At 42.9% G+C, this 22,933-nt stretch overlaps 4 protein-coding genes and 1 long non-coding RNA gene across 5 annotated transcripts; 1 reads left to right on the top strand and 4 right to left on the bottom strand.

Annotated features, from left to right (window-relative positions):
- Positions 1 to 676: 676 nt before the first annotated feature.
- LOC121693188 (serine protease HTRA2, mitochondrial-like) lies at positions 677 to 8,119 on the bottom strand. Its single transcript, XM_042072467.1, has 8 exons — positions 7,416 to 8,119; positions 6,991 to 7,195; positions 6,402 to 6,596; positions 2,757 to 2,789; positions 2,368 to 2,476; positions 2,073 to 2,142; positions 1,829 to 1,924; positions 677 to 1,566 (listed from the first exon to the last, which is right to left on the bottom strand). Exons 1-8 carry the CDS (start codon positions 7,898 to 7,900, stop codon positions 1,401 to 1,403), a joined length of 1,359 nt encoding a protein of 452 aa, XP_041928401.1. The 5' UTR covers positions 7,901 to 8,119; the 3' UTR covers positions 677 to 1,400.
- An 885-nt stretch (positions 8,120 to 9,004) lies between these two features.
- mrps26 (mitochondrial ribosomal protein S26) lies at positions 9,005 to 12,009 on the bottom strand. Its single transcript, XM_042072507.1, has 4 exons — positions 11,628 to 12,009; positions 11,334 to 11,480; positions 10,815 to 10,938; positions 9,005 to 9,371 (listed from the first exon to the last, which is right to left on the bottom strand). Exons 1-4 carry the CDS (start codon positions 11,846 to 11,848, stop codon positions 9,240 to 9,242), a joined length of 624 nt encoding a protein of 207 aa, XP_041928441.1. The 5' UTR covers positions 11,849 to 12,009; the 3' UTR covers positions 9,005 to 9,239.
- A 538-nt stretch (positions 12,010 to 12,547) lies between these two features.
- si:dkey-33c12.3 (uncharacterized protein LOC335380 homolog) lies at positions 12,548 to 17,260 on the bottom strand. Its single transcript, XM_042072474.1, has 3 exons — positions 16,072 to 17,260; positions 14,387 to 14,511; positions 12,548 to 14,142 (listed from the first exon to the last, which is right to left on the bottom strand). The coding sequence occupies exons 1-3, from the start codon at positions 17,086 to 17,088 to the stop codon at positions 14,082 to 14,084; spliced, it is 1,203 nt and encodes a 400-aa protein (XP_041928408.1). The 5' UTR covers positions 17,089 to 17,260; the 3' UTR covers positions 12,548 to 14,081.
- Positions 17,261 to 17,324: 64 nt separating this feature from the next.
- LOC121693211 lies at positions 17,325 to 18,421 on the bottom strand. Its single transcript, XR_006025429.1, has 3 exons — positions 18,091 to 18,421; positions 17,914 to 17,979; positions 17,325 to 17,500 (listed from the first exon to the last, which is right to left on the bottom strand). It is a non-coding gene; the product is annotated as an uncharacterized LOC121693211 (long non-coding RNA).
- Positions 18,422 to 18,471: 50 nt separating this feature from the next.
- LOC121693200 (polycomb group RING finger protein 1-like) lies at positions 18,472 to 22,732 on the top strand. The gene is made up of 9 exons (XM_042072495.1): positions 18,472 to 18,628; positions 19,436 to 19,541; positions 19,978 to 20,130; positions 20,327 to 20,398; positions 20,943 to 21,048; positions 21,183 to 21,228; positions 21,353 to 21,436; positions 21,835 to 21,915; positions 22,519 to 22,732. Exons 1-9 carry the CDS (start codon positions 18,542 to 18,544, stop codon positions 22,567 to 22,569), a joined length of 786 nt encoding a protein of 261 aa, XP_041928429.1. The 5' UTR covers positions 18,472 to 18,541; the 3' UTR covers positions 22,570 to 22,732.
- The last annotated feature ends 201 nt before the right edge of the window (positions 22,733 to 22,933 follow it).

Here is a 22,933-nt window from a genome sequence, read left to right as displayed (position 1 = left end):
TTACACATGGCATTTTATTTATCAGTTTTAATACAGGTCATGTTAATTATCATTTGTCACATTCACACATAATGAACTTCTTGCAAAAAAAAACCCCTGGCAATAGCTTGAAACAAGACTGCTGAAGACCACTTTAATCCGTTACATATTCATATTCAGTCTGATTCCAAACCACAGCACTTCCAGTTCAATTCAGTAAACTGCCCCACACTGTCCTCTAGCTCCGTTATGTGTGTGTGCTACAATGTTTCCAGTGTTCATACAGTCATTTTGCTGTAAGTAACGGGCAAACAAACACCCCAGCTTGGACAGAACTGTTAAAAATTCAGGCAGTATGAAAGAAAGGGGCGTCTTTTGGTTGGTTGTTTTTATCCACAAAAATGTGTTAGTGATTTTGTTTTGGATGGTAAATAGGCTTGGTTGTTGATTGGCCGCTGTCTGAAATCCCCTACCTATAGCACCAGGAATTCAACATCTCTCCTGTGCATATTTGACAGTCTGTTGAACTGCCATGCTGTTGAACAGCCTTTCGCCGGAATAGGGAACTACATCTTTAAGACTAAATTGTGCCGTTACGCTTTCCAGTGTTTCAGTTTTTGATGAGAAACTTCTGTCTGAACTGTTCTCCCCTAAGGGCTTGGTCAACAGCAAAGACAAAACCAGACAGTCAAACATCTATTTTTCAATTATTTATTGAACATTTTTGTGAATCCAGTGGTTATGAGAAATAAGGCTATCTCCATACTTACGATATTAAATCATACTCTCTTACATTATTTTACATTTAAGAATATTAAATAATATTCTTACATTAAGTCACAGTTTAAGTTTCTTCACCCATTCCGTTGACACACCTATGCCACTTCTAGACAACCGACATCCACAGAGCCAAACGTAAGAATATAAAAGACTAAATAGAAAAGTCCACCTCGGTATCAGATATACTGACTCACAAATTCAACATTGTCATAAATATTTGTTTGCTCCTTCACACAAATACTGTATGGATTTCAGTGCTGACATGAAAGACTGTAAACAAATGTGGTTTTGGGTACACTGGTAGTGAGGCCTATCATAAGACTTCCTCCTGCACTTTCTCATTTTTCTTCACCTCTCTCTTATCCACTCTCTTCCATTAGATAAAGCTTTACAGACATAAGCACCACTGTGGCCTCTTCTGAAAGACTCTTATGCAGACCACAAGAAACTTTATAATTTAACTCTTCTTTCCCTACTTTCAAAACACCTCCTTCGAGGCATCTTTTTTTAGCATTTCTTCTTCCAGTCCCACTTCTTCTTTACCAGTCTCTCTACAAGTGCTTTTGTTTCTTCTTAGTTTTTCTGACATATTGTTTATGGTTCAATCTCTTTAGCATGCTGGACGGCGCATGTTGATGACATCACTCTGTGTACTCGGGGGTCATGTGCAGCATGAGCAGGTCTTCACCTCTCTTGACGACCACATTGATGGAGTCTTTGGTCCTCACAGCGTTGTAGATCTCCTCCGACGTGTTAACTTTGGATCCGTTGATCTCTATGATGACGTCTCCTGGTTTCATGCCAGCTCTGGCATCAGATCACAAAAGAAAAAGGGATTTGTAAAGACAGAATGTATTGTTGAGTTGGACTAAATTCTGTTGCGTTTCCAAAGTAATTATAAGTTAACAACTACACAACTTACAAGTAAAACAACTTTCAACATTCTCTGAAAAGTCTGGTCAGTCATGGCCTTGTGGGTTTTTATGAGATGACCGTTTTTCATGAACGTGACTGTGCGTATGGGCACAGTGTGGGCTAAAGCTGAGGTGACTAGAGCACTATGGCTTACCGATGCGCTGGAGAGCCTATGATGACACGATGAATGAGGATTCCATGAGTGACATCGGGGAAGGAGGGATCACGCATCTTCAGTTCACTAATGATACTAGAGAAACGCACACACACACAGAATAAGTGGGACCATCCCGAAATGCACTACATATACACCAAAGGAAGACGGTGTTCACTACATTCTAGTCACCGGGAATGAAACATTTGTAAAGAGTCATTGGTCATGAAAGAGTTGTATGCACCTGGGTGTAAGAGTGAGCATCATCACTCCAATGTATCTACGTTTTCCTCCTGATTCACCAAACCACGACTCTGAAACAGAATAACAGACACAAACAGGAGAGAGTCATTCATAGGGCAACCAAAAGTCTTCTGTAACAGTTTCACTACCCCAAACTGCTTTACTTTACTTGTGGCATTAAGCTATAGAACAGATTTAAACAATTTCTCAGAAATTAGAAATATAATACTAGGTAAAAAGGAAATGAGACTTTATATGTGTGTGTGTTTTGTGTGTGTGTGTGTGTGAGCGCTCACTCTGATTGTCTGCAGCACGGTTCAGGAAAAGCTGAACTCTGTCAGAAGGAATGGCAAATGAAATGCCAGCTGTGACCTTCATGGTGTTGACACCGATGACCTCACCATCCTATGCATCATATGGCCAGTTAGTCAGACAGCAGAGATTTCAGGTTTTCAAAAGGGAAAACTATTATAAAACTATACCACAACATTAAAATTAAAAATTGCGCTGCACTGGACTATCAAAACAGTTGTACAATTACCCGTGTAACAAATGAGCAATTTAGCAATTAACTGTGTAACAAATGAGCAATTTAGCAATTAGCAACAAGTTTATGTTTGTTTGGTCATATGTTTGTGACAGCAGGCAGACTTGCCGTAATGTCATCTTGTGTCTAACAACTCACCAGGTTGATTAGGGGGCCACCAGAGTTTCCGAACTGAAAAAGAAGAACAGTGTGTCTTGTGAGAATGAGACCCCTGTGGACAGAGCTCTTTGAATGTCGGGATGGTCAGGACCAGGCTAGCTGTGCAAAATAAACCCCCATGGTAACATATGTGCCTTTGCTTTAGTGAAACCAAGTCAAGGCTAAATTCAGCCAAAATCTCGTCTTAATTCACAATCTAGGTTTGTTGAAACAGCCCATCTGATCTCCTCTTCAATGTCCTCGCTGGAACTGTCTGAGTCATGGCACTAACACCATTCTGCTGAGACAACCGGACTCTGGACTCAAGATCTTATACACATTGATATTCCATGCACAAGGGCAAAGTTTTAAAGGCATACTATGCAGTTTTTTTAGCTTAATATGCAAGTTTTTTTAGCTTCATTTACCAGCTTCAGAGTCATTGGGATGGTTATATGACTTTTTTCGGGTTGAATGGTCGCCGTCTCGCTTCCCCCTAGCGCCTGTGAGCGAAAAAAAACACCCTTGCAACTTTGGGCCAGTGGGCCGACGGCCTCAGTGTCAGGAAGTATAGTGTAACGAATTGCTTTCCTGCATTCAAATACACAGGCACTGGCTAGAAAAAGGTAGCAATGGAGTTTCTCAGACATTCGTCATGACAGAGCAAGCGAAAAATAAGCAAAAAACGAAAAAGAAAAAAAAACGGTAAGGAAATTGCCAATACTGCATAGTTTACCTTTAAGCCCTGCGGTATGCATTATACAAAGCTATGAACACTACTGAGGACGGAGTGACACCTTCATTTTGGCAGCATGTTATCGTTGTGGCAATCTCCAGTGTTCAAGATTCAGTTAGCTTTGGTAAGACATCAGCTTTCCAGTTTTTTTACAAACCCCACGAGAAGAGTGTCCTGACTGAGAATACTGAATAAGGGCCCAATAACTCTTAAAGGTGCTCTAAGCAATGCTGGGTAACGTCACTTATGTTGACTTTCAAACAAAACAGAGAGCTAGCTCGCTACTTCCTCCCCCTCCTTTCCATGCAATTGAAACTCTCCTAAACGAGCATCTCGTCTGTGATTTGCTGGAACAGTTTGTTGTTTTTATGGGCTAGGTTTGCCCAGGTTGTTTTTGTTGCCATTTTTGGAGCCTGGGCTGGCCACAGAAGTCACATTTTTTTTACAGTGTATTCAGGACTGTGCAGGCAGCTAGCGGATGGTGAGGCGATGTTTGCTGTAAGTGACAAAAAATGTTTCAGCCTAAAAAACAGGTGGCATCGCTTAAGGCTCTGGCATGGTCCTGCGTCACATTTGCGCGTGTCCAAGACGTGCGTCATTTTTGCCGTGGACGTGAAGCATACTCCAATTTCTGCTGTCCTGAATGCGCGTTAAATTGTTACGGTTAGCGCCTGCGCACTACGGATTAACTGTGATACTCTGCCCCACCAACTGGGGGCGGTACGTCGAGCCTGAAAGTAGGACACAACCAGCAAAAAAGCCTGAAACGCCTGAAGAAAAGAAGAACTTGGGATGTGCGAGCACTAAACGAAGGAAGAGCTGATGAAGGAAAAAGCACCACGAGTACGTTCGCCTGTCTGCTGGGAAGTTTGATAAGCTGGCCCATCGCATCGCTCCATTTATCATCCACCAGAACACACACAGCACACCTGTTGGTATAGCTGAGAGACTAGCTTAGCCTACTTGCTTATTAGGCTACTTAGCCTGTAGCTTAGTGACTCGGTGCTGCGAGGGCAGCAATATTGGTGCGATACAAAGTAAAGACATTTTTCTGAACACATGCAGCAGTGTCATGGTAAGAAAGAGTTGTGCGTACAGATGTCCTCAATTAAATTTGTATTGAGTCTTCACACCTGCCTCATACCAAAAAGTATGAACCAAAAACCTGTAAATATGACGTGTCAATAAAAGTTTTGAAGTAACTATTTGTGTTCATAATGTATGTCTCACTGTGATAATGGGTGTATTTAGAGCGAGCGGTAGCCTAGGTTATTCCTTCAATTATTATTATGATAACATTATCCGGTGTTGACAGGCGAGTTTCGAGATTGAGTTCAGCATTGTTCAGGAGTAGGCTAGGAGATAATGATTGCACCTGGGAGAGGTAGGCTACATTCCCTTTATTATTATAATCACTATTGATAATGCATTATATAAGGAACAGGCGAGAATGCATCTCGATCAGCAAGTGTTACATGGGTTTCGCCTGAGCGTTGTAGATAGATACCTTTAATTGGCTCTGGGTTTTGCGATTTGATTTCAGCATACGCTCATTTTTAAAAGATGCATTTAATCCGAAGTCATGTCAGCTCTCTATGCAGGGAGTAGGGCTGTCACTTTTATTCGAACATGACGTGAAATATCCGTAGTCGAACTATAAATAAACTATTCGGTTTTTAGTGCTGTGTAGCGCATTTCCCGGTGTTGACAGGCGAGTTTCGAGATTTGAGTTCAGCATTGTTCAGGAGTAGGCTAGGTGATAATGATTGCACCAGGGAGAGGTAGGCTACATTCCCTTTATTATTATAATCACTATTGATAACGCATTATATAAGGAACAGGCGAGAATGCATCTCGATCAGCAAGTGTTACATGGGTTTCGCCTGAGCGTTGTAGATAGATACCTTTAATTGGCTCTGGGTTTTGCGATTTGATTTCAGCATACGCTCATTTTTAAAAGATGCATTTAATCCGAAGTCATGTCAGCTCTCCATGCATGGAGTAAAGGCTGTCACTGTCTATGATTAGTTTTATTTTATTGTTTACCATCTCATTCAGTGCTATATGATCCAGGGCTCATGACCAAATCAAGCCAATATAATAGCCAGTAGCCACAATGAGCCCATGCAGCCACCCTGTTTCGACAATCAAAGGTAAGGCACAGAACGGCCAGCAGACAGATAATTACGTCCCCAACTCATCTAAAATGTGGTGTCTTGAAATACTTTGGGTTCTACACCATAGATGGTAAAGTGACCGTTAAATATAATGTTAAAGAATGTATCTGTGGATTGTGGCTTTACATCGGTCGAAGTTGACTCCATGTCGTGGTGTCTCACGTAACTCAAAGCCAGGCAAGCTGAGGACAGGCGCTCTGTTCCATCGTCGTTATGGTAACCAAACAAGTCTTCTTCTGTCTAGGTTTGTTTCTACGTTTAAGTGTTGTTCTTCTATGTGGTCCACCTACTGGAGGGGAGTGTTTACAGCAGTTCCGTTTCACACATGCGCAGTCTACGCGTCACTTTGACGCGCGGTCTTAAATTTCGGTCGACTCAAAGACGCGACACATGCTGTAAAAATGACGCAATTCTCGTCACGCGCTCACCAGTGCCGCGTGCGCGGGACGCAGACGCGGGACCATACTTTAGGCTTTAGAGCACCTTTAAGTGCAGGCGCTACCTCTCTAGACCTTTTAAATAATTCTGCAACTACTGATACTGATATTTATTCCATTTGTTTAGGCAGTATGATGGATACCTTCACGTTATGGAAGATATCTGAAATGCATTAATAATCAGCTATCTAATACGGCATGATCCTTCACGTTATGGAAGATGTCTGCCAGATGAAATGCATTAATAATCAGCTATCTAATACTGCATGATAAAAGTACCTGGCAGATTACTTACATCAATGGCTGCGTCTGTCTGAATGTAATCAATGTTTTGATTGGACAGGCCAAGCTCCTTGCTTCCTCTCTGGGTGGAGCTAACGATCCCTGAGGTAATGGTGTTCCGCAAGGCGAAGGGGCTCCCCATGGCCACCACAAACTCCCCCTGGCGCACATCTGATGACTTTCCCAGCCGCAGCGTTGGTAAAGGATGCTGGGAGAATCGAAGGGCAAGTTAAGTGAACCTGAATATGGGAGAGTAATCATGCCATACAGCAGAGGTACAGTGTGTACCATCAACTCAGCAACTGCCAACGCCCCTGTAGTGGCAATCAGCAGCATTCTGAATGTTTCACCTCTGTAATGTTTCAATCTGCTTTATTTGGCCTACATTAGGAACTTAAAAGTTCAGCCTGTTTGACCCACAGATAAGAAGATCTCTTGAACAGCCATATGGCACCTCTACAGAAAATAAACCAACGTCACTCCAGAGGGTTTCATAAGTTCAATTTCAACAACAACAACAAAAAACAGACATATTGTTCCTATGATACATAAAGGTGACAGTATTATGCTGAACACAAAGCAATAATACACCAAGGTCTTACCCTGGGATTAATTTTGATGGTGGCAATGTCGGCCACCTGATCCACGTCCTGCACCGTCGCATTGTAGGACTCCCCATTGGTAAGCTTGACCCGCACACCGCGCTTGTTGGCCACCACGTGGGCGTTCGTGACTATGAGCCCGTCACTGCTGATGATAAATCCGGAGCCGTTAGATATGGGCAATTCTCTGCCCGAGAATGGATGCCTGTAAATGCATTTAAAAGGCACAATAAATTCAATCATACAAAAACGCGCATCAAAGTATACATAGCTGTTGACAATGACCACTGACAGCAGCCATCAGGGACAAGGAACAAGGTGTCAGACGCCTTCAACAGACGAACAGGTGGAAAGTGGAAACGATAGAGGCGGAAACATGATAAGAGTGTCATCCATGTAAGGAAATCTATATCGAACCTGTTTACCTTCCAATAATCTCAATGTAGACAACTGCAGGGGTCGACTTTTCCACGACATCTGCGATGAAGTTGTACCTGTACCTCGGGCTGTCGGGCTTGTAGGGGGAAGCACAATATGCCGTGGGGAGAAAGCTTCTCAGTATCGAGTCTTTGAGTCCTGAAAGTTTCTTGTTACTATCGTCTTTAGTCTGATTATGATATACCAGGGCAGTACCAGCGAAACCCAGGCCAAGTGCCACCGAGCTAAGCAGAGTTTGTCGGTTTGAACTACCGTCCCAGTTGCTTCTCGAACTTTGTTTCGTCGCTGAGATTATGTCATTTCTCCTGTCACTTGTATTTGTCCCATTCTCTGTCCCCACTGAAGATGCTCCCGAGCTATGTCTGAGGACTCTCGCAGAAATTAAGTTATTCTGACCACTGTGCTCTCTAACAAGTCTCGTGATTGTCCGAAGTAAACTGTGATTCGCCTGCATTACTTGCCTTGTTGCCATATTGCATCAGTTTCGACAATAACTCAACAGTTCGTATACGGCAGCAAAACGGGTTCAATTACAATACCTCATGTACTCACAAAGAACCTGCGTTAAAAAATAGAAATAAAACAAATATCGGTAGCACTTAACATTATTTGACAACAGATCCCAACCAAAGATCCTCTCTGCCCAACTAGTCCAGCGTTAACAACACCCGGAAGTAATGACATGCAGTATCGAGAGCGCATGTCTGGACATGCCCACAGTCAGATGCAGATGGTGTGTTCAAGATCAATACAGATTTGTGTTCACACAAAGATTTATGTAGCATCTTGATAAGTTTGGCATATTAAACGAACCAAGTTCTGTTCTGTCTCGATCTTTCAGTTGACTTATTGTCTATATCATGCATACTATTCACTCAATTACTGTTCCACCTATTCCATACCAAAACAAAATACAATTGTCTTTTGCCTTCCTCGACATCTCCATGCTCTGTATAATGTAACCTGGCCATACCCATACGAACCTTTGGCAAATTTGGAATTTGCTCTGCAGGTCTGTCTGGCCAAGTTTGGCCATTGAAGCCCATTTCCAATGTCCCTAAAACACGGTCACACAAATACAATCGCAAATCCGGCATGGAGGTGTATTTCTTTATAACTGAGTAAACAATTGCATCTAAAAACCTTCGTTTACAACGTTGCTGCACTTCTGACTATTTGGTAAGAGTTTTATGCACCAATTTAAGTTTAATTTCACTGCTAGTTACGCCCCTGCTGGAAGTCGTAAGTCAATGAACATTGTCCAGACGACCCACTCTCAATTCCAACTGAGAAGTCTGCGAGCTAGCCAGCCCAGGTATAATGTGGAAAAGCTTGACATTACATTTATACATTGAAAAGTTACTGGCTTGGGTATCCCATACTAAATGTAAATTTGGTCAAAATGCAACTGATCATAAACAGTTGTTGGTATCCATAGTGACAACATACATCCTAAGAAGAATGCAAAGTTTGCTGATTGTAAATGAGCAAAACATAAACACATGTAAAACAATTTTACACAGAAATAGCATGTCGTGCTTTTGTGAAGCAGAAGACTCACCAAATCACACCCAGCTGAACAAACTGTTTAATAACACATTAAATGCTAACAACACATAAGGCATTTAATAAAATAACACTACACATGGACCCAAAAGAGACAGGGTGAAATGAATACAATTCACTGAGATTCAACACCTGCAAGACATTGCTTGCATGGATGTGTGCAACAGATGGCAGGAAATGTTTTCCTTTTCTCTCTGTTGTCATTGTCTTTCTCAGTCTAGTGGGTTTTTAGTTGCTGTTGCTGTTCACTGCATAACAGTTTGCTTCACCACACGTCCTTCCTTATCAATTGCAAAATTGTAGTTTTGGGGGTTATCCAGTGCATCCTCGATCCTCTGGTCCAGATTCTCCATGGTAATGAAGGTCTTTGCCTCCTCCTGTAAAAAAGAGGAGGGGGAAGAGGGTGAATGGCAGCGTAGTTGCTAAGGAGCTGGGGTAGTGGGAGGGGGAAGAGGGTGAATGGTAGCGTTGCTAAGGAGCTGGGCTAGCATGCAGTAGCCTGGAAAGTTGTGGGTTCATTTTCCAGCTTCCACCGTTGTGCCCTTGGGCAAGGCACTTGTGCCACGTTCCATTTCCAAAGTAGGTCTGGGGAGAATGGCCCTTCTAATATTACTAACATATGTAAGTCGCTTTGGATAAAAGCGTCTACTAAATGAATAAATGTAAATTTAAGTGTGAGTCTATGGGGTTCTCATCTGTCTTTTTGTCTATCCTTCCTCCCTCCAGTCTTAGCCCCTCCTTCTAATTAATTTTGTGAAGGAACGATAGGAGGGTGGTGTCTCCCATTCCTCCATCCTCCTATCGTTCCTTCACAAAATTAATTAGAAGGAGGGGCTAAGACTGGAGGGAGGGAGGATAGACAAAAAGACTGATGAGAAAACCCCTGTGTGTCTGTGGGGAAGCGCGATGTTAAGATGATCCAGTTGAACCACCATGCATATCTTGGAAACCAAGCCTAATTTTGTGACCCTAAATTTGGTTTCCATTCTTCTCCATTTTGAACCAGTAGTTCATCTCAGCCGCTCAAGTATTAGTGCTGCATCATATCACTAAATAACTAAGATTATTCATTATTATTTCATATTTTAGATGTTGCATAACAGTTGTTATGTACTTACAGAATAAAAACTGATATGGGCTCCATTGTAATGTTCAAAGTTTTGTTTACCTCCTTGTAAATGATATAGAATTATCATTATTGCTACTGTTTTATGTTATTGGCCAAAAAGCGTGTGATTAAACAGATATTCACTATAGATACGTTAACTGTAATAGTCTCCCAGAGCATTTCTCCCTGAGGGGATTTCTTTAACATCTGGTTAACACAATATTCGGTAGCTTCTTTGTCAGGTGGATCAACTTGTCCCTGATGTGGACCAAGTTGAGCCAATAGACCACTTTCTTTTTATAGGTATATTTTTGGGCTCTTTAGCTTTTATCAGACAGAACAGTGAATAGGGGACCGCAAAGGAGTGGGTTTGGGAAATTATCTCAGATTCAGACTCCAGGTTTCAATGATCACTGAGTTTGTTTTACAGTATGAGATGGTGATGCTAGTCATGTGGAAATGGCAATTTGATGAAAGCTCTGGTCCAGTGCTTGAAACCAGTATGCTTGGGTGCCTCAGTGTCAAACTTTTCCATCCCTACATATTCCCTTTACTATAGGTAGACTTAGGCTTACTTAGACTTAGGTCTGAGTATCCACACATCACAATGCTTTTCATAAATCTGCACTGCTAACACATCAAATACAGACAAATCCACAAACTATGAATAATATTAGTTCACATAATATTAGTTGACATTTTGCAATCTTACCTGTAGTCTCAATATCTCGCTCTCCTTTTCCTTGACAAGCTCATCAAGTTCTCGCTGCCGTTCTAGAACCACCTCCATCTGCATCCGTTGTGACTCCTCCTGTTCCTGCTGTACCCGTACCTCCCTGTAGGCATAGCATGAGACATCATTTGTACGTTCGATATACTGTTTGCAGGCAATCGGTATGTGGGTTTATATTGTGACATGCACGTTTTTCTAGCAAAATTGCCAGAGGGATAACACAATACATATCTCCAGCTGCTTTAACATAGTGCAGTTGGCTGGAGAAGTTGGCTGTTTTTTTACAACAAAGGTACTGCTCTGCCAGGAGGCAGCTCTTGGCCACCGAGAGTGACAATAGATATATAGACATCAAATATTAAATTCGTTCAAGACAGATGAGCCTACAGAACTATATAAATATGGATATCCACATGTCAAGGATTTGTTAAATGTGTGGGACGTAATGCATGTCCATGTGTGTATGGTGTCGGTGTGAATAATTCTTTCAATGCTCACCTTATTTTACGCAGCCGGTCATTCTCTTGGTTGTTCCACTCCATGAGTGCTCGGTGCTCCTCAGCCTCCTGTTTCGCTCTCTCTTCAGCTAGAGAGCCCGTCTCCTCGTCATAGCGCCTCCTCAGCATTTCTTCTTTAAACTGCATTCTACACATAGACAATCGTAATGTGCTTGTTATTTTTCGGCACATTCAAAATGTACAACGCCTACATGCATGTACAACAACTTTTTCGAGAATAGCTTTAAGATGATCAACTTGACCTTCCATAAAATACACACTGACATCTCCTTACCGCAATGCCCTCATGATGAGATTGTACTCAATGAACCGTTCCTTCAAAATAACCATTTCGACTGGGTCCACAGGCGGAGGATACTTGATTCTCCCGGCTTTTGACTTTGCCTTTGGGTCATTACGTGATTTTCTACCTCTGACTGTCTCCACAAGAACAGCACGGGGAGCAAGAATGCGGGCAACTGGAGCCCGTGCAGTCCTACCGAGAGCTTGGAACATGTTGTCGGTGCAGCCAAAGATGTATATACACTGTATTACACACGTTTGTACTCAATTTACGTACATAACTTAGGAATAATAGAATTCATCGCAGCAAAAAAGTTAAGCCATCCACCAAAGGGTCGCCATGTTTCATGCACTATGAACCCGGAAGATGATGTATTACTTTTTCGCGTATCGTGTGCGATTGTGTACACTGTTGCCTCTGGACAGCTCATTACTGCCATCTATATAGTAAGTATATATATATCTGGACAGCTCATTACTGCCATCTACGGACTGAAACTGTGAAACTCATTCCTAAACGTGCCCAAAGAAAGTCATACCTAAACTTGTCTGCCAAAAGATCATCGGTTTGCGCATCACAGGTATGAGGGCTTTGCCACTAGCTTATGTCTCCTAGTGGATACTGTCAGAGGCTGGAGGCTTTTACCACTTCCTTAACGTTCTGTATGTGTATGTGATAGGCCTTGACTGCCTGCTGACTGCGTATTTTAGTATATTGGTGAATTATGTCTGGGTGAGGCGGATCTCAGAGTGGTGCACTACAGGGCATAATGCAGTATTGCTACAATGCTTGTCAAATTAGGTCAAATACACTCACAATACTCACTAATACTCTCACTTACAATAATCATCTCATCTCACTCTCTCTCTCACACACACACACACACACACATAAATAAATAAATACAGACATAAATTGTTATGTTTCATTTTATTCAGGTACTTGTGAACACAGATTCTAAGTACCAGTCAGATTTTTACTAATGGCCATTACCAGGCTGAATGGTTTGTTTCTCTAATCTATCTTGATTTGAAAAAGGTCTCCTAAACAGAAGAGCACACAGAAACAAAAGCTCAGACAAGCGGACAGACACTGTCCTACAGTTTTTACTGAGGCACCACATGATTCTCTTCCTCAATGGATTCTCAAATTGCTCAGTTCTCCTCATCACCACTTTAGGATATGCACTTTTCAAGAAAAGTTGGTCCAAATTGTGTTGTTTTATTAAGGCACCAAATTATTCAGATTATTCATTAAATGTTTTTATTCCTTGTTTTCATTTATTTTAATGTTTCCAGATCCAAACCAGATTGTTTTATTTTTTTGTGTATGCATTCAAATTGAGTCAATTTTGGCTAAAGAAAACAGATTAATAAAATAGTTACCGAAACATAATTGAAGCTGACAGTACGAGAATGTTACCACTGAGGAGGAAAAGAAAAGTATACATTATCAAAGCGCTGTAAGCTACACAATGGAAATCAGTTAAACTACCACAAACATCCACTGGCTCACTGACTACCGTTTCAGAGCCAGGGATAAAGGCAGCGTCCACTGAGTAGAGTTCAATTAGCCCATGCACTGGAGGCTCAATCTAATTCGAATGGTTCAGTCCACCTCACAAACAATTGGTTAAGAGTTTGCCAAATGGGTGGATGTAGAGTTTCAATTGGATTTTGATCCATGTGCGAGGAATATTGCTAAAACCACAATGGACAGAACTCTGCTCAGAGGAGGCAGCAGAAGGGGGGGGGGGGAACTAACGCAGTGCAGCTCACGCCACAACCTCTCCTACGACGGCCATCTTGAGTTGAGTGTGGAGAAGAAGGGGGACTGTTACGATGGAACTCTTGTGGGGCACAAGGGCTCGAGAATCTTCAGATTGATGACTGGATTGAGAGTGTAGGGTTTCGGGGGATTTGACAGTTTAGGGCATTGGGGTGAAACGGTATGAGTTTCAATGGGAATGGGAGTTAAAAGAGAGTTAGTATGAAGATGATTTGGTATTAGGTTTAAGGTTAAAGGTAGGGAAGGTGAGGGAAGCATTAAAGGTTTTATTAGGGGCCATGGTTTTGGGTGGGGAGAAATGAAGGCTAGTAGAGGTTAAGCAGGTTTAAAGGATAGGTCAGTATTTCAGGTTGGTTGAAGGGTAAGTACTTCAAACACTTGGAACTGAGTGTAAATGTCCCAGGGCCTAATAGCATAGGATAGAGAAGTTAAGGGGAAAGGGTTAAGGGTTAGTTGGTGGGGAAAGCTTAAAGGATTTGCAAAAGGTTTAGGTTGAAGGGTGTGGGAAGAGTAAGGGTCACATATTAAGGTAGGGAGTTTACAAGGTTTTAAGGGGTGGAATGTTCATGTTAAATTGACTTAGTGAAGAGAATGAGTTTGAGTGAGGATTGTTTCAAGTGGAAGGAGCTACGAGTGAAAGTTGTGATGGTTGGATTTTTAAGCAAGAGCCGGAAGGGCAGAGAAGGTCAGTCGAATCTCCTCTCCTTCCAGTAGTTTCCTGTGTGGACAAACAAGGAAATAAACACAGGAAATGACAATTTGTGGATGGCTCCTCACTGTTAATTCACATTTTCAAAATTGCAAATTGCAACATTAAACTCCACAGCTGAAAAATTCAAAGTATGGTCGATTAATATCACAGTGGCTATTGAACAATGTATAATGTTGCAAGCAATATGCAGAGAAAGTCTTTTGCATAGATTTGAACACTGAATTTGTGTTTGTTCTGCGTTATGATGTACCTGTATGCAGCAATCTCGATGTCCAGAGCCATCTTCACATTCAGGAGGTCCTGGTATTCCCGCAGGTACCGTGACATCTCCTCTTTCGCATCACCAATGTCTCGCTCCAAATCTATTATCCTCCCCTGAAACCACAGCCACAAAACAGGAGACTGCTTCACAAATCAACAGAAAATGTTTGCATTACAAACACAAGGTCACACTCTACAAAGCATTTTACCTCTGAAACACAGCATGTAAAACGATCCCACTAGAACAAGGTGCATATTGTGCCGGCAGTAAAAGTTCAGAGAGAAAATGAGAACTGGGAAGCTAAAGTGTGGAGTCATGCTGCATCCAATTGTGGTGCTTAGAACAGTCAGAGCAATGACCAGATGAAGTGTGACTGCAGGATGCTCAGGTAAAGGGAATGATAGCTATAGATCTGTAACCTACAGATATAGCAAATACATGCATGTAGAATTCAACTGCAATATCTGTAAATAATAACCATAAATATGAATGTAAAAGTATTTTGATCCATATAGGCATGCAAGAAGAACAAGGTCAATCGACAGCAGATTAAATTGGCTGCATTTCAGCAGAGGTGCCGGGATATTTTTGAGCAGTGCAGAGGTTATGAGCATGAGAGATTCTATTTATGGTTGAAGCCCAGACTATTTTAGACAAAGGATGTTTGAAAATAGTTTGTCCTGCTTTCTCGGGACAAAAAAGATGCCTCATATGAGTAAATCACTTGCTGAAATATAAAAAGGACTCCTACTTATGCACATACTAACACTTTGCTGTTTTATGCACAATCGTTCCCCTTCTCTTACCATATATATTATCAGAATTGATATGCCAGTAATTGTGTAATGATATATATTTATTACATATGTATGACAGTGACAGAGAAATGAGTGCTGCCTGAATTGTCAGTTTAGATAGACTATTTCAGAGGACTGAGAGCAGAACATGATTCAACAATTCTGCAGCAACAATGCAGAGAGGAGTTGCAAATCAGAATTAATCTGGCATAATTCTTAGAGTTATTCTATATCCTTCTATATTCTATACCCTTATGTTTCCCAGAGTTAGAATGAGGGTAAATTAGGGTAATGTTGAAGGATTCAAATAAATCAGCATTTTCTTTGTTCTGTGTCCTTCCATGTATGGCATGACACTGTTCCTGAGTATATCTCTGTGTGCCTCTTTTCTGCCTATTCTAAATGTCCAGTATATCCTTGATTAGGGTAGTCTGGTGATTTTGCTGACTCAGTGAAGTCAACGCAAGCAGGGCCCAATAATTAACACCCTCTCTCGTCAAGGATATTTAAACCTAGACTGTTGTCTAGTCCAGCCTTGTCTAGTTAGAGATGTGGGTGAAACCATGGTGTCTTCCTATTGCGTACCCCATTGTCAAGAATAAAATCTTGTTACATGTTTGAAAACAATCCTTCTGACTCCTGTGTACTATACTACTGTGTCAGTATCCTTCATCCCTCTTGTAACATCCAAATCTATCCCCTGCATACGCTTTGTTGCAGTCATGCATAGTGTCGCACACTGCCCCCTCCATATCCTTCACCATGTCAATTCTCCAGCACTTAGGCATGGATTGACACAAAGTCACATGACCTCTTAAAGTCACATGGCCATTACCATGGTTACCCTTGTCCGCATCACCGAGTCATGGTGTTTACCTGGTACTTGGCGACCTCCTTGCCCTGCTCATCCTCCAGCTCGGCGAGTTGCGAGTTGAGGGAGTCGATGGCGCTGCGCAGCACCTCCAGTTCAGCTGAGCGTGCCTGCAGCTGCTGCCGGTACTCTGCGGTCTCGGCCCGCACCGAGCGCACCGCCTCCTCGTTCCGCTGCACCACCTCCGCCGCCGCCGCCATCTTCCCCCGGAACCACTCCTCGGCCGCTGCCGTGTTCCGGCTGGCCAGGCGCTCGTACTGGCCCCGGATCTCCCGCAGCGCCCCGGAGAGGTCGGCGCCACCCACTGGCGCCCGGACCGCGTCCCGCCCGGCCGCCAGCGCCTGCAGCTCGGCCCTCAGCCCGGCCTCCTCCTCGGCGAACACCTTCTTCAAGAACCCCGCCTCCATCACCAGGGAGACCAGGCTGGCCTCTGCATCACAGTTGCCCAGTGCAGCCCTGCCGGCCTCCTCGCGGGCCCTCCGGAGTGTCTCCTCAGCCCGGGCTCTCCTCTCGGCCTCCTCCTCCCAGCGCTCCCGGAGCCTCGCCAGCTCTTCCCGTGCGCGCTCCCTCTGCGCCTCCACGCGCGACTTCTCCAGGGCCTCCTCCTCCACCTGGGCCCGCAGTGCCCGCGCCTCCTCCTCGTACAGCCGTGGCACACGTGAGGGGTCGCCAAGGCCGCGCCGCAGGGCCTCCAGTTGGCCTAGGAGGGCCCGGTTGTGCTGCTCCAACTCCCGCACACGCTCGATGTAGCAGGCGAATCGGTTGTTGAGGTCCACCAGCTGCTCGCGCTCCTGGGACCGCGTGTCCCGGAGCTCGCCGCTCAGAACGCTGGCCTGTACCAGGTCGCAGCGTTCCGGTGGCACACTCCGCTCGCAGCGCGGGGCCCCTCTCCTCTGGAGCGCAGAGGAGAAGGAGGAGTGTGAGGGCCGGTGGAGCCGGGAGGAGGAGGAGGAGACGCGAGGCGAGGAGTCGTCCCTCAAGCGCCGGGAAAGAGAAGGAGGAAGAAACAGGTCGTAGCTCATGATGAAAGGATGGTTCTGTTGGTTAGTTTTTTTTTGTTTGTTTGTTTTTTGTTCTTTGGCTGATGAAGATGATGATTTTTGGGTTGTTTTTGTTTTAAGTCCCCCTTGTTCTGCACACCATCGGTGATGATGAACGGGCCGTTTGCACTGCACCAGTTCGGAAATACTGCAGAGCCTTGCCTTATATACTCTCTCTCTCTCTCTCTTTTGTGTTCTCACACACACACACACACACACACACACACGCACGCACACACATACACGCACACACACACACACACACACACACACGCACACGCACACGCACACACACACACACACACACACACTCGATTACATAGGGGCCGCATCAGCTTCTGATCAACCAATAGCATGGCTCTGCAATGAGGTAAGGGCTGGGTTGGTCTTGTGTCTAGGGAACAGAAGATACAAAGGACAGTGAAGTGGTAGGGCTCAATTTCTTACAGAAATGTAAGCCATACTTCCACAGAGGAGGTCTATAATTTGTTTGAGTAAAGTGCAAATAAGAGGTCCAATACAAATTCTAAATACAGCAGAGATATTGTTATACTTTTGAGTGTCTTGGTAAATGTATGTGGACTCTGTAATTACAGTGTATTTAACATAGCACAACATTTTACTCTGGTAAAAAGAGGGAGAGGACATTCAAAACTGATATTTAATTTCATACACAGTCCCAAGACACTCAGGGAGGAGGGGAGAAGGAGAAATAGAGGAGATAGATATAAAGGAGAGAGAGGGTGGATAGAGAGGTGAATACCTGCAATTGCTGATTATGCATGAGGAAATCTGTCTAGTTCTTACCTGTGTAAGGATTTTGTAGTCTCTCTGTTTCAATGTGAGAGTGGACCACACGAATTGAATAGCCATCTATTCAGGAGCAAAAGGACAACGAGTTATTTGTAGCCTATCACTTTACTCATGTCATTATCATACTCATTCTCATATTTAAACAGATAGATGCTCGGACACCTTTCTTACATTGTCTCTTTGTAAATATACTGATTTTTATTGCCCAAAATGGAACGCCGGAAATTGCCTATTCATGTCATTGCAATTAAAATAGAGGCATGTGTAGAAGTAGGCAGTAGAATCTATGTACAATATTTGGATAGCGTCATCTATCTTTGCATTCTGTGTGCAACAGTGTTGCTTTATCGTCGAACTGTCAGGGTGAAGATGTCTCATCACAGGAGTCCATGAAACCTTATTGATTGAGACTCAATAAAGCAGACTTAATCATTTTCTCCCGTGGCCAATGACATTGCAAGTGTGTGTCTACGTGTATGAATGAGCAAGGAGAGCCGGAGAGGGAGATGTGGAGAGACCGCGATCCGCATGTGATAGCTTGGCTACTTTTCATCGTTTTGACAGTTATCGTAGGTTGTTATGACAACACGCTATTCTAATCCGGAAACGAGTTCAGCTAAAGATGGCGGTCCAGGAGCCGATGGCGTTACCGATGCGCCTGAGGAACCAGCTTCAATCGGTCTATGAACTTGACCCTTTAAGAAATGAGGTGAGTTTATCGTTTCAGACAGTATAACCGAAGAGGGTATGTTACAGAAATTGTAGTGAATGCCTCGTCGAACATTATCAGAGGGGGTAACTGGGACGGCAGTAAAGCGAAGCCACGGACAGCAGATCGGACTCGCGCGGAGGTGCCGAGGGTGTGTAGGACATCGCACGTCCCCCCAATGCGATCGAGGGAAAGAACCACTGGAACGGACCCTTATAATATGTTTCATAGCACAAATCTGTTGTCTTTACATGAAATAAGAAATATTTACATGTTAACGAAAGTATTCGACCGTTCATATGTGGCATTTATTGTTTTTAGACCCTCGCTAACCCTAAACTGACACACGAGCCTCTCGCGCGGGTGCTGCCCTCTCCTTGGTCGAAGACACGGGGCTTGTGAAAGTAGATGTCGACACTCAACTTTCGGCGAAAACTCGAACAGAACTTCAAACCAGACTGTTTGATACGTATCGTTTCGACATTTCTACGGACATGGATTTTATAACCCTAATTACTAGTGGCTTGTTCCGCTGAGGATCGGTCCAAGCTCGTGTATGCGATTGATTATGGCGTTCAATTGGGTTCACGTTATTATGGCTATTATTAGGCTAACTGTTGTTTAGCAAACCAATGTTGGCGGACTGGTCTGTGGTTTAAAGTAATGGGGAATATCAAAGGAAAGTAAACTTCTTTCAGTAAGTAACGTTAAGCATGCTTCACCCAAGCTGGCACACCATTCCGAGTCCGCAGCCACCCAAGCAAGCATATATCTCCTTAATGCTGTTTTCCCTTCTCCCTCTCACAGGAGGAGGTCAAAGTGAAGATAAAGGATTTAAATGAACACATCGTATGCTACCTGTGCGCGGGATATTTCATCGATGCTACCACAATCACAGAGTGCCTGCATACCTGTGAGTAAAGTGTTTTCCTCATTTGTTATTTGTCAGGTTTGTTGGTCCATGTGAAATACAAGCTCATCAATGTTACAGCATGAGGTCTACGTCGGAGTTCATTTAAAATAAACTAGCTTAATGTATTACTTTATATCTGTGCTAAATTAGGCTATAAATCAACATTGAAATACAGCCTACAGATGCTGAAGATCATTATTAGGAGATGGTTCTAGCTTTGGGTAAAGTCAATGCAAAACCTAGGCTATAACTTCAAGTATAGCTACTGCGTTCTGTTTCACTGTTTTGGTGCAAATGTGTCGAGATGGACAGTGTGCTCAGGGTGTGTCGAGATGGACAGTGTGCTCAGGGTGTGTCGAGATGAACAGTGTGCTCAGGGTGTTGATTCCTTTTTTTGGTCTACTCCCTCAATTCCCCCCACCTCCACCCTAATTAGTCTGTAAGAGCTGCATAGTGAAGTACCTACAGACCAGTAAGTATTGCCCCATGTGCAATATAAAAATCCACGAGACTCAGCCACTTCTCAACCTCAAACTGGACCGTGTGATGCAGGACATCGTTTACAAACTGGTCCCTGGACTACAGGAGAGTAAGTGAAGTGTGCACGTACAGAGATATACACTAAACAGCTCATAGCACTCAATATCTGGATACCGAATACATGCTATGAACATTTGAACTTATCACCACTGTCTATATTTCATGCTGATTCAGAAAGTGTGGCAAGAAGGTTTTTTTTTTTTTTTTTTAAGTGTAATTTTTTTTTTTTTTTGCACATGGATTAGGTGAGGATAAGCGAATACAGGCCTTCTATCAGGCCCGAGGCTTGGATCGCTTCATCCACTCAACTAAAGGAGGTACGTCAGAAACACACTCAAGGCCCTATTTTAAATTAACTAAAGCTATTGTGCAGTGTGTGGGAGCAGCATTGCATCGGCCGATCCTTATTTTTGCTCCTAGGATTTTACTCATGGTATTAAATTGGCAAACTCATTTCCCACAATTATTGAATTACTTATTTTGCTCTTTGCCTAAATTTGCACTTTCTCCGTCACATAGGTAGACATTTAAATCAATGTCCATTCCTCTAAGACAATACAGTTAAATAGTCTGGATTTCCTATATGCATTTAAGATCATTTCTGAGTAATTGCATGGCAAGATCATCTTTCTTTGATAACTTGGTCTGTGTACTGGTCTGTGTAAAGTGTACTGCACTGCAAACCATACTGTAAAAATATTGTTTGTGTTTTCTTTTAATTAATTAATTTATTTTAAAAACCAATAGAGTATAAACAGACAACCAGACCCCCCCCCCCCACACCAGAATGACCATAAAATGCAAAAAAAAAAAAAAAAAGTCCACACTGGAAATAACATCACACTACAATTGTCTCTGCAGATGGCATTACTGATAACGGTGGCATGACACTGGGCAGCTTTGACCAATCAAAAGCCCACTTTTACAGATACGACGAGCAGGTGTCTCTGTGTCTTGAAAGGCGGAGGTAACCTTTCACCTTTGCTCTTCTTCCACTTATACTTGACATTTGTTTTTAAAACTTTGCAAAAATGTCTGCTCTTGCAACAGTGTTGGAAACTATTTGGTTTACTGATGTGTGTCTCTCCATTTCCCTTCTAGTTCCCTATCATTGGTTTCAAAAGACAAGATTAAGTTGGCACAGCAGGTAGAGCTTTCATCTCTGCAGCCTACAAATTAGTCCGCACGCCTCAGATAATTATTCTCTTTTGATGTTCAAGGATTGGGAGTATTTGTGTGAGGTATATCTTGTGTGTGTTGTGTTTGTGTAGAAGTTTGTGCGTTGTCCAGCGAGGACAGAAGTTCAGCACCTCAGGAGAGTCCTATGTCGGAGACTCAACCTGGAGAAACAGCAGGTCTGTGCACAGAAGGCTTTCTAGACCTCAAGATCAATTACATTTAAACTGCACATTTAGTCACAAATGATTAAGCAATTGTTAATGTGTGAAGGCAGCAATTTTGAGTGTTTGCAACACAGTCACATAACTTATTGTTAAAATTGTATAAGTTGTAAATATTAAAATGTCAGTACATGTTGGGGGTAAAATACTAGTTGAACAGACTAAAAAGAAATCTATGTTAAAATGACATTATTAGAAAGAACTGTAAAAGGATTATTAACAAAGGGTTTCAGAGTGGATTTTTCCCAGATTTACAAGAGATCTCAGAGAGAGATGGGCATGATAGGAACTCAAGGACCCTTTAAAGTTTGGTGTGCAACAGCTCATGAAAGCCAATGTGTTGTTGTTTACAGGTGCAGATGTTATTTAATGACAAGTCTCTTCCTGATCACATGACCATGAGGCAACTCTGGCTCTCTCACTGGTTTGGCAAGGTACTGTGTGAGCACAGCTGGCATTGGCATTGACACACACACACACAGTGAGAACAGTCTAAATGTCACATTCCTGGAAGCATTATAGACAGTAAAAACATGTAAGGTCAACAGAGCACGCCAGAGTGCACTAAGAAGTGTCATGCAAAGTTGTGCTAATGTTAGTGTTGATATGCAAATCGTGTTATCTAACGTGCCTTTTTTGCAAAGTAGTAAATCGATATCATTACCCTGTCATCCACACAAGCTGAGAAGAAAGAGAACACTCACATCCAAGACTTGTTAAAACCTCACAGTCGTAAATTACACCACATCTTCTGCGGGTTAAGCTGAAATAATTGAACTGGTCCCACTGAACTGAATCCTGTCCAAGATGTTCAGTGAAAACACTCATGGTCATAACTCACGACCAAAGCAAAAGCTGCTTTTCCAATCATGGCCACAGCCAGTACCACAATTCCTTTGCGACGAGACAGTCTAGCAGTCCCAACGCAGAAAATATTTCAGTCTGCAATCTTTCCAAGTCTTTTCAGCGTGAGCTAATACATTCAAAGTTACTGTGAACTAAGCTCTCATGTTCTCTTTTTTATCTCTCATTTCCAGCCTCAGCCATTGGTCCTCCAGTACGTCATCAGAGAGAAGAGAGGCAGATGAAGCCGGCGGATGACCTCCAGCATGTCCAGATACTCTCAGCTGGAAACTGTTTATAGGGCACACACATCTCTATTTTACTATTGTCACATACAGATGCCAATTTTTGTGCATTTTATTATGTATATTTTTAAGATAAAAATAAAAAAAAATGATCATGTAATATGACTGGCTTGCGTGGTGATCATCTGGTTGAGGGCCACATATTACCTTTTCCTACAGAGAAATGCAAGTAGAAACCATTTGTTACAGACAGCATGCGTTTAGGCCACGGCTGTACAGCTGAAAGCGCTGTGGACACCGGCGTTGACATGAGTACGGCACACTATGCTTTCGACATTTATTCCTCAAGATAACATTGTTCTTA

The sequence above is a fragment of the Alosa sapidissima genome, chromosome 19 (assembly GCF_018492685.1).
Source record: "Alosa sapidissima isolate fAloSap1 chromosome 19, fAloSap1.pri, whole genome shotgun sequence".
Classification (NCBI taxonomy): Eukaryota; Metazoa; Chordata; class Actinopteri; order Clupeiformes; family Clupeidae; genus Alosa; species Alosa sapidissima.
Note: the sequence above shows the minus strand (reverse complement) of the source record. Positions and strands in the feature narration are given on the sequence as shown.

Bases quoted from the DNA above. Each gene is read 5' to 3' on its own strand.
- LOC121693188 (XM_042072467.1), bottom strand. From the start codon at position 7,900: ATGGCAACAAGGCAAGTAATGCAGGCGAATCACAGTTTACTTCGGACA. The intron at 2,790-6,401 runs GTAAGTAATCTG...CTTCTTTTTCAG, and splicing joins AGACAGACGCAGCCATTGAT to TTCGGAAACTCTGGTGGCCC. The intron at 2,143-2,367 runs GTGAGCGCTCAC...ATTCTGTTTCAG, and splicing joins CCGTGCTGCAGACAATCAGA to AGTCGTGGTTTGGTGAATCA.
- mrps26 (XM_042072507.1), bottom strand. From the start codon at position 11,848: ATGTTCCAAGCTCTCGGTAGGACTGCACGGGCTCCAGTTGCCCGCATT. The intron at 10,939-11,333 runs GTGAGCATTGAA...CTATGCCTACAG, and splicing joins GACCGGCTGCGTAAAATAAG to GGAGGTACGGGTACAGCAGG. The intron at 9,372-10,814 runs GTAAGATTGCAA...TCTTTTTTACAG, and splicing joins GCGAGATATTGAGACTACAG to GAGGAGGCAAAGACCTTCAT.
- si:dkey-33c12.3 (XM_042072474.1), bottom strand. From the start codon at position 17,088: ATGAGCTACGACCTGTTTCTTCCTCCTTCTCTTTCCCGGCGCTTGAGG. The intron at 14,512-16,071 runs GTAAACACCATG...CTGTGGTTTCAG, and splicing joins AGGAGGTCGCCAAGTACCAG to GGGAGGATAATAGATTTGGA. The intron at 14,143-14,386 runs GTACATCATAAC...TTGTCCACACAG, and splicing joins ATCGAGATTGCTGCATACAG to GAAACTACTGGAAGGAGAGG.
- LOC121693200 (XM_042072495.1), top strand. From the start codon at position 18,542: ATGGCGGTCCAGGAGCCGATGGCGTTACCGATGCGCCTGAGGAACCAG. The intron at 19,542-19,977 runs GTGAGTAAAGTG...CACCCTAATTAG, and splicing joins CACAGAGTGCCTGCATACCT to TCTGTAAGAGCTGCATAGTG. The intron at 21,049-21,182 runs GTAACCTTTCAC...TTTCCCTTCTAG, and splicing joins CTGTGTCTTGAAAGGCGGAG to TTCCCTATCATTGGTTTCAA.